At 34.8% G+C, this 14865-nt stretch overlaps 1 protein-coding gene and 1 long non-coding RNA gene across 4 annotated transcripts in view; one reads left to right on the top strand and one right to left on the bottom strand.

Annotated features, from left to right (window-relative positions):
- Positions 1-14865, bottom strand: part of LOC149479596 (uncharacterized) — a 186543-nt gene that overhangs the window by 78989 nt on the left and 92689 nt on the right. The window lies entirely within an intron of this gene.
- The window catches only part of LOC149479597 (uncharacterized), a 49868-nt gene that overhangs the window by 21562 nt on the left and 13441 nt on the right, over positions 1-14865 (top strand). Inside the window, exons 3-7 of one of the 3 annotated variants that reach the window (XM_089708055.1) lie at positions 5531-5572; positions 6131-6333; positions 7188-7226; positions 11766-11860; positions 13152-13307. In XM_089708055.1, the coding sequence (XP_089564181.1) occupies positions 5531-5572; positions 6131-6333; positions 7188-7226; positions 11766-11860; positions 13152-13307 (535 nt within the window). The remainder of the gene's footprint in view (positions 1-5530; positions 5573-6130; positions 6334-7187; positions 7227-11765; positions 11861-13151; positions 13308-14865) is intronic. The other 2 variants (XM_089708056.1, XM_089708057.1) reach the window with 2 other exon arrangements.

Here is a 14865-nt window from a genome sequence, read left to right on the forward strand (position 1 = left end):
ATAAGAAGAAGAAACATAAAGGTTGGAGGAAAAAGAATGCTTACAATTGGAACAAATTAATGAAGTAAGTTGGTTTTATTTTAAATTTGATGATAATTGTATTATAGACGATGTTTGATATGTACCCCTGTTTTAAGTACATAACGAATGTGTAAGATATTTTCATTTATAGCATAGATAATCTTTTCAGAAATCCGGAATCCAGAAGGAAAATAAACCCACTGATTGTTCACAATGTGAACCCACTCCTTCGTAAGTACCTTTATTCAGTCAAAAATGTATGTTATCAACGTTCTACTGGTTTTATCGCATGATTCCATTTTTAGCAAAAAGCAACAAAGTGCAAAGAAATAAAAAATCATGGTGAACTTAGTGGAAGTATGGCGGACATAATATGGAACAGGAGCTCATTGGAGTAGTATTATATTTAAAAAAAATACGAAATAATTTCAAGAATTACATTTCTTAGAAGGTGGTAGATAAGTATGTTGTATAAAGAATTTGATGTTGATGTTTATTTCATTTATACTTACTACACCTGTGCGGGAAATTGCTTAGTAATAAAACAGGTTTATATTCATATTTACATAGTAATGTGAGTTTTCATTTCGAAAAATTTTGTGTAAGTATATTAAATTGAGTTCCTGGGTGATCTGGAAACACAATTGGGCCCGGAAGATGGCGCTGCAGTCACTCCTCCTAATGACATGAACCGATTTGGATGAATATTTGTGTGCACATTTCATTTTTGTGGGATGATTGGTTGATTCGCTTTCACATTAGCTAATATTATGTATTTTTGTTGTTAGAAAGTAAACTTAATTTAATGTTTATAATACATTATTATTGGTATAAATAAGCCAGTGTTCGTCTCACATTGCTGTACCTGCCTACCTAGTACCTACCCTACCAGGGCCTAACTTTGTTCTGGCTATTTTATTTTGATTATTTGTAATGAATAATTACAATTATAATAGAGTGCAAAAAATAAATACATGCGTCAATATATTTTGTGTTTTTTTTTTAAACAATTTTTTTATTTAAAAAAATATCATTCCGACCGCGGCTTTGCCCGCGTGGAATTAGGTTATATCGTGAATCCTGTTTTATCCCACAGAAGTGTTCAGTTCGGATAAAAAGTATCCTATGTGTAAATCCAGGCAATTAGCTATATTTTATCAAAATTGGTAATGTAGTCTTGACGTGATTAAGTAACAACTAACAAAAAAATATACAAATTAACATCCAAAGTTTCGCATCAGTTTTACTGTATTAGTGATATCTTCCACTCTTGACTTTGACTGAGAAGAATTAGGGTTTATAACTTCTTTCACAAATAGTACCTTTCATTTCTGGGCATGATGTAATATCTACGTCAGCATCAAATTCTATCTAAATCAATTCAGTAGTCCGCGTTATTGAGTACCATTTCATTTTTTCAGAGTAACAATATTTTTTGTTATTTTAAAGATTATTTATAACCTGTATTATTTTGTAATAAAGTAAACATTACGAAATAATAATAATTATTATATTAATAATTATTATGTCTGAGTAGTTGTTGGAAAGAAGATTATTTGTTTATAAGCAAGGAAATAAAACCAATAAATCAACAATTGAATAAATGTATAACAATATTATAACTGTATGACGACTCCATACATGTTTGTCCCGAGTCGGCCAGCGGCAGCGCGGCGAGTTTGCAAGAATGACTTCGCGCACACCGGCGTTCGCGATAGCGAGCTATTAGACTCCGCCCGCCAAGCAGTGGATTTTTTTTTGTGTATCGTCTTAACATGCTCACAATAACAAACAGTGGCGAGAATATTTCCCATCCGTAGGTGCATCGGACGAATAAATGTATCAATCCACATGGAATAAACACGAAAATGGCAATAGGAAACGATCGGCACCGCGTTTAATGCTCCACAAGAATCTTTATAATTCTATTCAACCTACGTACGTTGCATAACGACGTCCTTGTGCGGTGATGTCATCAGCTCACGCGTTTAGGAGCAACATTATTATGGTAATTAATACGTCATACCGTGTTTTTTGTTGTTCCGACTGTTTATTGTGTGTGACTGGATCGTGATGGTATTCGAGATGGCGGAGTTGAGCCTACTCGGGACAGATATGGAGATTTTACGGGATGTTTTGGGCATATATAGAAAAAAAGAACGTGTGACATTACTTTGGCAAGATTCAAAGATACCAAAATCGTCGCCTTACTCCATGACGTGACGGTATTTCCATGACACGACCTTGAAATTTTAATCTCAACGCAATGTCAATGAATGTAGGACACTTTCAAACTTACGGGATGGATACGATTATAAACTGCTCACGTGCTTTAAAAAATGTTTCTGTGTTATCCATTAATGTTAATCCAGAAACAGACAGACTATTATATTAACTATTAAATAAATTTCAAAATACGCTCTCCTCTAAGAAGTTTACACGTAGTTACCTGGACAATGTTTTGTCTAAGTCCAGTAGGTAATGTCTAGAGGACAAAAGAGTGATCTCGTTGTGTCGTAAATATTACATATACGTCTAAACATTGTGTGCAAAGAAAGCGCAATTTCAATTTAGCCAGTCATGTACAGCACAGCAAACAATGCTAAAGGAAAGCTGGCACTTGACCTTAAAGACTGGAAGCGAGCCAAAACCAATAAGGCAGATTTGGGACGACACGCTAGATAGCCTAGTGTAATAGTGGAGGAATTTTAATTACTGCTCTATCTGGTTATAAATAATTTCTGCTTGTTATGCTTGATTTGCAGAAATAGATTTATGATCAAGATTGTGACTTTGTATCCTACCTGTGGCTGTGCATTCGTATCCTGAACTAAACATACTCAACTCTTTCAATTATATTTTCTCTTCGGGTTTTGTCTTGCCAAAAAAATGTAGCCTACATCCTTCCCGAAAGTATAAGGTATAAGGAATCATCTGAAATTGGGTTATATACCAACCAGTCTTAAATATCATCATCTTTTGACTGGCACTCCAACAAGGGACTACTGAAAATCAGCGCTTCACAACATAACGTGTAGCAAATGCTGAGTAGCTACCCTTTTTGGCACCACACTGATCAGCCGTAAGTACCTACCTTTTTAATGTATTTTATTTTTTTTTTTTCTGTTTAATTTTGTTATTTTTTTTTTTCCGTTTGTATTGTGTGGTGCTAAATAAACATTTTTTTCTTTCTTTCTTTCAAATATATGTAGGTATCAAGATTGTTTGCAACGATTTCTGAAGCAAATTATTATTCGTGTATGATTCATTAAGTTTAGTACAGTTGATTGCCCCATATTCTGACAATTAAACAAAACACACGATTCATAATAAAGTAAATGATCCCCATTTAGTTTTTGATACTAGGTAATTGGTGCAATTATACAACGATAAGGTACCAGCCGCCAGGTGACCGGGTCATCTTATATAACATACATGAGGTCATGCGCAGTGACCGGCTGCGCAGACGCATGACGGCGTGCGCTTGTTCCATATTGCGTATGTACGATGATGTGCAGTTAATTTTAGATTAAAGGAATTGCAATAGTTGGAATTGAACGACTGAAGATGTAACTAGAGTTATTTTTTTGCATTTTGTAGACAGAGAATCTCGTTCTTTGGCGATTTTTTTGCGGATGTCAGAAATGAGGATTTTTCCAAAGAATAAATTCAATTTATGGACAGAAAATAAATAGGTGATTGTAATCATTCGATGTATAATCAATTCAGTTGAACCGATTTTAAATAGAATCTATTAGCGTAGGAATTTGTCCTATTTTATATTTTGAAAGTATATTTTAGAGGAGACGTTTCCGCTTTTGACCCGTAAAGGGACAGCATTATAAAGCCCCAAGGGAACAAAATTTATTTTTTATTACATACACGCAGTACAACATTTTAACAGTCCATATTTTAAGCTTCGTTAGTCTTGAAATCTTAAACAAGATGATCTTTATGTCCAAGAATGTAACATGTGTCGTGTTACATTCCATACTACTAAAGCGTCAAGGAAGTATGGCGAGTGGTAGAAGTGCATCAAAAATATTTATAATTAACTCCTGCCGTGAACATGCGACCGAAATAACGCTCACTTCCTACAGGATCGCGTTTGGCTTTCATTGTAAGCTCTTAACTATGATTGGTGTGAACATTGTTTTGTTCTGGATCAGAATGAGCGTTGGATATTGAAGATTCTAGTATTATTTGTTTAATTTTGTCGCATTGCTAGGTTTCATAAAGATAGTAGTCCTTCGTGCAGATAGGCCATTAGAACGATGTTTATAGCAATGTAGAAATTTAAATTAAATTGGTGGACACAATTCACCAAGTTTTAGAGCTAAACATTTTGATTGATAAGCATTACATATTAATTTGGAATTGGTCCAATAATTGGATCATCAACAATGAGTTTACAAACTAATGCACGTCGATGATGCATTATTCTAATGAAATAAAAATAGACCATACGTTGTACAAGCTATATGCGAAGTTAAGTGATTTCTCGTCCGATACCGAGAATACGGAATCCACGTCTGTACGTCGCAAATAACATTTGTCATTTACTATCGTTAAATATTCAAAAGGAATGCTAGATGCCATCGCATTTGCATGTCTAGTGCCTACTAGTTTGCAGGTGCGTTTTCTATAAATCTAGATTGATCTATGGGCTCTGTGCCGTTTCGAATTAGACCTCCTGGTTAGTTTCCGCTAGACGATTGTCAATTACAACTGCGGTACTTTCCACCGTTTTTATAAGGAGTTTATTGAATGGTTTACAGATTGTAATCTTTGTTAGAATCCAAGGTGTAAATAGTCTATCATTTTCATTTGTATTATCTCGTTTGGCCTCTTTAACAATTCATGGCTCAATGTAATTGATATTTGCATAATACTTGGTGTTTCTAGGTACAAATAATAGGTTAATGTACTTCTTGATTGATTTAAATGAAGCTGAATGCTAGTTGTGACTTGCGAATATTTCCAAGTTATAACGAGCACATCACGAAACGTTTTGACATCCAGCCAATAAAGTGTTTTCACCTTCCTCGGAATATTGCTAAATGCACAACATTTGCCCATTCCATTCATCAAAATGCTAATGACTTCACGCTTCGGCAGCAGCCGTAGAAACAGCATAGAACTAATCGATCACTACACGTTGACAGTGAAAGTTTGCTTATTTTGTGTGTATTAACTTTTAATTGTTTATCAATTAACTGGCGATAAATCAGCTCGTAATTCCGTCCATGTTTATGATGTTATGACGATTTATTCTACCGTAATTGACCATAAATTCTAATTGAATCAGACGCGAGATGCGTCTTGAACAGAAATTTATTTCAGAAAATCTAATTTCTGTAGTTTAAGTAATATTTATGGAGAACCCATGTTTAAAAATACTATTAATCGGATTTTATTCCATTTATGCAGTCTAAGGACTGACCCTTCAGTTTTTATTACAAAGTTGAACCTATTCCAAAATTTTAAGACACAATTATTAATTTTATAGGAGGTGATCTCCGAAAATTCTGGACCGATCACCAATGGAAAGGTAATTTAAATTTGTACATACTAAATGGCAAAAAGATATTGTGTTGTTACTTGTATGATGTATCTGAATGATAAACACCGTCCGTTATCAAACTGTAAAGATTCCATATTCCATTTAGAGTTACATGTAAATCTAAGCTAGGCGAATTTTGGCACGATCCTAAAGGATTTTTATTTGATTGAAGGGCTGATTTTTCAATCTTTTGTCAAAACTTATTCGTCGTATTACATAGACATTTCAGTGACTTTTTCATATTTTTTTAGGATGGATAAGTTACAACGAATGATTACAAAATATTCTACCTTATGGGCCCTCTTCACAATGGGCAGTGTTGGCCTAACAAATGATCGTCGATGTTTGTCGCTATTACGGCGATTATGAATAAACATTTACAATGAAGGCTGATCATAAAAATTAAGGCCTTCTACTCTATCGTGATTGCCTCTCCTCGCCCAACGCTGCGCATTGTGAAGAGGGCCCATAAATATGCTAATAAATGTGACAGATATGTGTGTTATTCCTAACCTTCTGGATTACACGTATGCTCGTTGTCCACAGGTAGAAGAGCGTAAACGCGCGATATGGGAGGCGTCCATATCGCGACGGGAGGCGCTGCTGCAGCGCGAGAAGGACCGCACGGAGCGGTTGGAGCGCGCGCGCGCCGCCCGCTCGGCGCCGCGGCCGGCGTTCGCGTTCGGCTCGTCCACGCCACGGCTGCTCGAGCCGGTCGACTCGGCGGGATTCTTTTGGGCTGCGCGCAGGTATGTGTAGATAGGAGTAAGCATGTTTCTTATAGACAGGGTGGGAGTAGGTATACACTAGAGCATTTTCACGAGCGTTTGTTTGTAATGGAGCGTTTTTCATAGGTAGGGCGGTCTAGAGTTATGTTATAGAACGTTTGTGCGATTGCTCGATGTTCAGTGTAATGCAAAGTGATTTGCCGGTAACATTTTGTTGTATATGTAACTTTTTCACAGTTAAATGTCTGCAAACAATCAAAAAGTGACAAAAAAATAAGTATCGTGGTGGAAAAGTGATTCGACAAAACGGCGTATGTTCTATGTTGTGTTACAACTTACAAGTAAATGCTCTAGTGTATCTGCACCCTTAGTTTCCTGTTTCAATATAGCTGTAGATGTTTTCAGCTAGGATTTCAATGTTTCACAGTCTTTAATTGTACTACGTATTATGTTGGAAGAAGGCGAATATATTAGGTTACAAGCAGCTAGCGAGATAGCACGCGATAAGCGAAGCTATTACATTTATATACAGCTCTAATTGCCCAGGTTATGTTAATAGAGCTAGGCATCATTCATGTTTAATTATGTTATTAATTAATCGTAACGATCGCTCAAATATAATTAGACTTATATTTTAGACTGTGAAACATGTATTTTTATAGAATTCAGTAGGTTTCTATTTTGTTTTCTTTTTATTTTGTGCTCAATTATTTGTTTTTTTTTATATTGAGTATCAGACATACATTTTGCTTTTGCTTTTTACAATCAGGACATTCGGTTGTGGGTCTCAACAACACAGTGATTAATAAACTACGAAAAAATCACATTTTTATTTATTTGTTTTGCACTAATTGTTCATTTGTTTCTCCCGCCAGTACCAACCCCATAGATCAGATGAACTTTTTTGAGTCACTGTAAGCAAAATTTTTTATTTCTTTTTGTTATGTTGTTTATTTTTTATTTTGATTTATGTTTAACAAATAACATTGGATCTTTATTAACATCAACTGTAATATAGACAAAGAGTGTCTTAAACCGACTAAAATACGTAGATAGATTAATATTTAGTAGATTGCATTCCTTGCATGTTGTTTTGTTGCATGTGTATATAGATAGTTGTTGTATATCTGAGTATGTTCTATGTGTGCGTTATTTGTTTATCAATTGATTTGCATGTAAGATGAGATCTAAATATTTATTTCGTTTCTACATACAACGTTTATATTGTGTTGGTCGTTGTGGAATTTAGTGTAGAAATAATCTTAGATTTGAAAATTAATTTTTGTGTGTTAGATTTGAATGAATCCTTAATTTTGTCATCTTTATACGGAAGAGCGACAGCATATATTTTATTCGTTAATGCTTTATAGTAGGTATATATTTATTTGATTTTGCCCTATATTTGGTAAGGATATTATAACTTTCTACCCTTATCCATACAGCAAACTAAATGGGTCACACGCACTGTGTCACCGCGCCCTCTAAGATAATAATCAGCTGCGAATTGGCAGCATATTTACACGACAAACTCTATCTATACTTATATTATAAAGCTGAAGAGTTTGTTTGTTTGAACGCGCTAATCTCAGGAACTACTGGTCCTAGTGGAACTAGTGGTGATCGGATATATTACGAATGAAGTTTGGTGCCCACAGAGATAGATTATTGTCTGTATTAGCGCAAAGGCTACATTGTATCTGGGATTCTGGGAATCGTGTAACTAAAGCAGGAGGCTCCAGTCCATTTGCCTCATTTAATTTGAAGATAAATTTTGTATGTAATGTTTTTGGCAATAAATTTATTTTCTTCATTATTTATAATGACCATGGATCTATTACGGGACAACTTATTCATGTGTTTTTTTTATATTGTTAGTGCCTGCTCAAAGGCAGATAGGCCTCCTGATGTTCAGTAATCAAAAACGTATATTTCGTTAATAACTAGGCCTAGTTCTAAAACAAGAGTATTTACCACAGTATCAAATAACGCGTCTGCTAATTTGTCTTCATAGTAAGTGGAACATAACTCGATATATTTCTACGTATACGGGAGGCAGGATATATTATACTGTTATACGCACACACGGCATGGCTAATTAGCCGGCTATAAATACACATTGCAAATACGCACATACTGACATACATTCCTTATTTGTGTGCAATTATTGAGAGTGGCTTGCTTAGAAGATTCGACGAAAAGATTTGTTTTGACTGTGTGTATAGGTAGTGTGTGGGGAGGAATCCCCACAACTGAAAATATTATAAATACGTAATATGTGTGTGTGTGTTCTGATTTGAAACCAAAATTTTAAATAGGTTTTGATGAATAGATTTAGATTAGGAGGATCTTCAGGACTGTTCTAAAAGGAACATTAAGATTCTTATCGGGTTGAAATGTATTAGATAATTTTTATTGAGATATCGTTGTGCGAACGAAGCCACGACTGGACGGCTTGTAGCCTCCATTTTTGATCCACAGACAACTTTAAATGTCACAGATTATTACTGAAAATAAAGTTACAATGCAAACTAAGTATAAATGATTAGAGTTTTGTTTTAATCACATTGCAACTATAACGAATTAAAGGAAGTAACGTTGAAATGTATAAAACAGGTATCTATCTAGAACTATTGAAAATTTTCCGCACAATAAAAGTAATTATCAACAATCTTATCTGCTTCGAGAATGGCGGCTTAATTAATTTTAAAACGGTTTGCATTCGCCGTTTCGTATCTTGTTTATAGGGTTACCTATATTATAAATTAACTTAATTTAGACTTACCTTGTTTTGAAGATAACGAATATTTGCAAAGGTTATGTGACATATTATTATGGTGATTTCGAGTAACCAATCATTAATATTGAAATTGTTATAAACTTATTGAAAAGGAACTAAATGGGTACCTATCCTTTTCAGTGTTTCAAAACTATTTAGATAATATAGATTTATCGTAAATACAGTAGGTATAATTTGCAGAATAAGAATGTTTATATATATTAGGTACTATGTGATGTTTAGCTTTTTTATTTCATTCTATCAAAATGAAAGGCGTGTAAAACCTAGTGATATGAGTTATGACGTGTATAATGCCGCTATAAGAGCGTATTTAGATTAGGTATATTGATTATATGCAACGTTATCAATTTTTCACAATAAAATTGACACTTAAACAATAGGTCTGCTTTCCAACGTAATTACCATTCAATATTATTCTGAAGAGAAGAGATTATTGGTTTTATGAAACGGTTTCAATTGGTTGACAATATATGATTATATTTAATGTTATTGTCTGTAATATGTACTTTTTCAACATCTGCATGCAAAAGAATTGCTAAAATATTCCCTAATTTAAGCTTTTTGAATGATTTTAAAGAGTACTTCTGTTCGTAATTATGCAAATTATTGCAAAGTTAGACTGACTTGCTATTCCTTCACTTTTAATTTAAATTCTGCTTCGGCAATTTTTTCGATCACTTCGATTCGAAAATATATCTGATATAAAATTTTCGGAACTAAAATTGCACCCAAAAAAGTGTCACAATTTTAAGGAAGTGCTCATGAAAGTGCAATACTGAATACACGAAAAGCGAGTGTTGCCACACTGTGTGACGTCAGCATCCTTCAAACGACCCGCCATTGTCGTGAAACAATAGCCCAAAATTGACGTTGCAAATTATTGAATGCCCCATTTCGAAAGTACAAACGGATTATGTAAATGGCCCAATTAATTGTCGCTTTGACGAAAGTGTGGTATAGGATGTAGATGATAGTAAGTTTGGTTGGGTTATGGATACAGTAAAAAATAGGATTTTTAAATTTTGGAAACGTTTTAATAGATTATAACATGTTGTTCATATATCGTCTTAGTCTTAATAATTCCTACAAATTAGGTATTCATTTCGCTCTATGTAGCGCTCATTTCGAAAAATGCCCCAAAAACTGTACATAAGACCTTTACAACTAACTACAAAAATAACTGAGGGTAGAACTGAAAATAGTTTGGAAAATCCAAAAGTGCACGCCTCATAATTTTTTTTTAATAATTATTTATTAATTATTTTTGTTTATTTAATAACAATTAAACCACATCGAATCAGACCCTGAAAAATGAAAGGGTTCTATTCCTGAGCATACTCAAGCGTAAGAGAAAAAAAAAGACTCGATTAGTAAAGTATTTCGGTCGCTATCGTGTTAACAAGAAAATCCTCCGCACATACAGACACACGGACGTCCAAGACAGAACTTTTTTAAACTGTTTTTTAACTAGTTTAAATAACAAAAATGACATCAAAAATATCATGAATGTTAAAAATAGTGTTTTTTCTTAATATGTGTGTGTATGTATTATCTTACAAGTGCAATGTATGATACATAAAGACATTTTAAGTTTGAAAAATCAGATGTTTTGCGCGAAGTGACAGTAGTACCCACCTCAACGCTTCGCTTATGAGGCGTGCAATAAATAAAATAAATTTAGTTCTACGAAAACATACAATTTATTCCTTTATATCAGTAGGCATAGATCTCAGATAAATAGTTTAAACTTCTATAATAAATATGGATTAGTTTTGCTTTAATTAATTTAATCAGATAATGAAGAAATCTGATCATATATATACAATATGTCTAATTAATAATATCCATTCGTGTACCTATAGATATTGTATATATGTAATTAGTATATGAATTCCATTTACTTATAACAATTATGAATTCTTAAAGAATCACGATGCATGTACAATTTAGAAAATACACAATATGCTTATGCACAGCACATGTAGCATGAATAAATACACTTGGATGCATTTTGTAAAAGTTTATGATGTTTTGTTTTTTAATTCTATGATTTCAAATACATTTTATAAGTTTAAAATTTCAGTTCGAAGATACGCCTTTTCTGTTTAAAAAAAACATACATTGTTCATGTTTGATTAGGTACATGTATGTATCTAGTTTATTTTTATTCTAAACTAGCGGTCCGCCCCGGCTTCGCCCGTGGTACATATTTACGTTTTCTCTACATAAAAACCATCCTCGTACTTCAAGGAATATAATAAAAAAAGAATTATCGAAATCGGTTCAGCCGTTCTCGAGTTATGCGCTTACCAACACATTTTGCGATTCATTTTTATATATAAGACTAGCGGTCCGCCCCGGCTTCGCCCGTGGTACATATTTACGTTTTCTCTACATAAAAACCATCCTCGTACTTCAAGGAATATAATAAAAAAAGAATTATCGAAATCGGTTCAGCCGTTCTTGAGTTATGCGCTTACCAACACATTTTGCGATTCATTTTTATATATAAGAAGATAATAAATACATGTTTGAACAATTAAATACTTACCCTTTAAACCTTAATTAATTATACTTCATGACACGCATCCGACACGATATCGCACGACATTCCAATCCCATACACTATTATAATGTTCCAAATATCACGTTCCAGGGCGGCATCAACGACTAATGTGATGTTCGCGTCTGCGCCGCTGACAAGACGCGCCTCAGCGCTTCAGTTGGACACATCCGACACTGATAACAAAGGTATGTCGTATGGTCGTATCGTAGGGTGTAAAACGACTTTTGAATAAAAATTTAATATTTAGAAAAATTTTAATTGTTTTCGAATTTTTGGTTTAATTGTGGTATTATTCATTTTGCTAAGATACCGTTGACTTTTTTGTTTATAAAATTTACAGTATTTTATTACAATTAAATTTTAATAGTTTTGTAGAAGTAGAAACTAGATAAGAAAGTAAATTATTGTAGGAGTTAATTGAAAAATGAATTATTCTGTGTCGATTACCTACTATTTTTTGGATCTTTACGTGCGTCGAGTACTTTTCTATGCCTTCATTACATTCTTATAAAATATTTTCTTTTCATATATTTTTCTTGAAATTTTTGTACGCATCACACAGCTTTTGCTATTGAATAGGAAATATTTTGAACACTCTTTCGCTTTAGCACTGCATGTAGTTTAGTTTTAGGTAATGTCTAGTCTAGCAGCTATGCTATACGGAGCTTTATTTTGCTTAGGTATTGAAAATTGGTGTATTGTAATAAATATAGCATTGCTATATTTGGTTAAGTAGTAAGATTTTGGGGTTTTGTTTTAAATATTGTTTTGTTAAAAAATATGCATAAAAATGATATCTTTATTGCAAAAAATGTTTATGTATTTAAAATGTTATTTTTACGCTGCTAAGGATTAATGTTTTCGAGTTTCCGTGAGTATTAAAAATGGTTTTATTGAAGTTTAGCTAAAGTGAAATAATAATAAAGAATTTATTTTAAATAGTGAATCGAATGTAGAAATAAAAAATAATACCTAATACTTTTCTCGGTACTATTTGATACAATTATGAAAGTAGACAATCCTACTAAAGAATTCATTATTTTGTTTCTACAAATATCAAATGAAATTTTCAGTGTTTTAGATATTTAAATAAACATAATACGTAAACGCAATTAAGTTTGAATCTTACTGTAGCAAATACTATACCACAAATACGTGGCGAGTACATTGAGATAATATTACTACGTATGGAGGAGACACCACGAACAAAATCTGTGCGCCATTTTTTTGCTCTAAGTTTTAAAAATTATTATCTAGTTTGGTACTTACCGATGAAAGTTATTCCTTTGTACTTTTCCGTATTATTTGTGCAATATCGTAACACTCACGAAGGCATATTTGATGCGTTTCACTTTAAAACAAATAAAAAATGAGCGTGCAGTTAAGCCATATGGCTTATGTTGAGCTGAACATAAGGCGGTGTCGTCTCCATATGTATATCTCAATAGTTGAACGGAACATTCCGGAACGTTCCAGACGAATCGGAGCGTTCCCCCGCGTCCACGTGGACGTCGGTGGCCCGGCGGCGCACGGACCTGGTGCCGACGGTGCCGGCCCCGCGCGCGCCAGGTAGGGCGTACTCCATGACGCGCCTCGACAGGCTGCCGCCCGCCGTGCAGCTGCCCCGGAGCCGTATGTATCGTGTGCTGGTTGCTGGGTGACGCTTTCCGCTGGTTTTCACCTGTGCTAGGGTTCTGTTGATAACGCTTCATTGGGCTCTGCCTCTGCTAGGGTTCTGTTTAAAACGCTTGGTTTTCACAGCTGCTCCTACGGTTGTTTTGGTAACACTGGTTTTCACCTGTGCTAGGGTTTTGTGTAACGCTTGGTTTTCTTCTCTGCTCCTAGGGTTTTGTTGATAACACTTGGTATTTTCCCTGCTAGGGTTCTATTGATAACGCTTCATTAGGCTCTGCCTCGCTAGGGTTCTGTTGATAACGCTTCATTGGGCTCTGCCTCTGCTAGGGTTCTGTTTAAAACGCTTGATTTTCACAGCTGCTCCTACGGTTGTTTTGGTAACACTGGTTTTCATCTGTGCTAGGGTTTTGTGGTAACGCTTGGTATTTTCCCTGCGAAGGTTCTGTTGATAACGCTTGGTATTTTCCCTGCTAGGGTTCTATTGATAACGCTTCATTAGGCTCTGCCTCGCTAGGGTTCTGTTGATAATGCTTGGGTTTCGCCTCTACTTGGGTTTTATTGATAACGATTCATTGCACCACCTGAACAGGAGCCGTATGTATTGTGTGCTAGTTGCCGGGTGACGTTTTGTTCCGCTGGTTTTCACCTGTGCTACGGTTTTGTGTAACGCTTGGTATTCTTCTCTGCTGCTAGGGTTCTGTTGATAACGCTTCATTGGTCTCTGCCTCAACTAGGGTTCGGTTGGTCGCTTCGGATTCACAATAAGTGCTTGATAAGGCTTGCTTTCGCTGCTAGGGTTCTGTCCGTAATGCCTGGGTTTCGCCTCCATTTGGGTTTTATTGTTAACGCTTGTTTGGGCTCTGCCTCTGCTAGGGTTTTTTGTGGCCAGTGGCCACCCTGATTTCCACCTCTGCTCCTATGGTTTTGTTGGTAACACTTTGGTTTCGCCTCTGCTGCTAGGGCTCTGTTGATAATGCTTGGTTTGAGTTTTCTGTTTTCTAGAATTGGTTTGATAACGCTTCGGTTTCGCCTCTTGTATTGATAAAGCTTTATTCCACATCTCCTGCTAGGTCCTGTTAATAATGCTATTGTTTGAGTTTGGGTGCTGCTTCTGCTAGGACTCTGGAACCAAAGCTTTGGATTCTGCCTTTATTCACCTCTCTGCTCTAGGGATTTTTCATCAGGTCTCCTTGTATCCAATAGTGTAGACTGTAATGAATAGGTATATGCGTAACAGGTCAATAACGCTATGAGCTTTAGCTTCCTGCTGGCTGCTGAAGGTTCTGTCATTAATGAACTTGTTTTGGCTAACATTTCTGATAGCAGTTAAAATTGAAGTTATATAAATTTTTTTTAGACTTTAGGTTCTGTAGGTAAACATTTTAAATTACTGGTGATTAGTTATGGTGAGATTAGACAAAAAGGGGGTAGAATTATATACTATAGAAATTAATTTTAGAGTAAATATTCCAATTAACAAGGCATTTCAATTAAGTAATATTATATGCTACATTCCAGTCTCCTCTCGATTTAGAACTATTTTCTTAATGATGTT

This window comes from Colias philodice, chromosome 20, assembly GCF_061535455.1.
Source record: "Colias philodice isolate Cphi_HAF_F1 chromosome 20, ilColPhil1 Martin Lab GWU primary, whole genome shotgun sequence".
Lineage (NCBI taxonomy): Eukaryota > Metazoa > Arthropoda > Insecta > Lepidoptera > Pieridae > Colias > Colias philodice.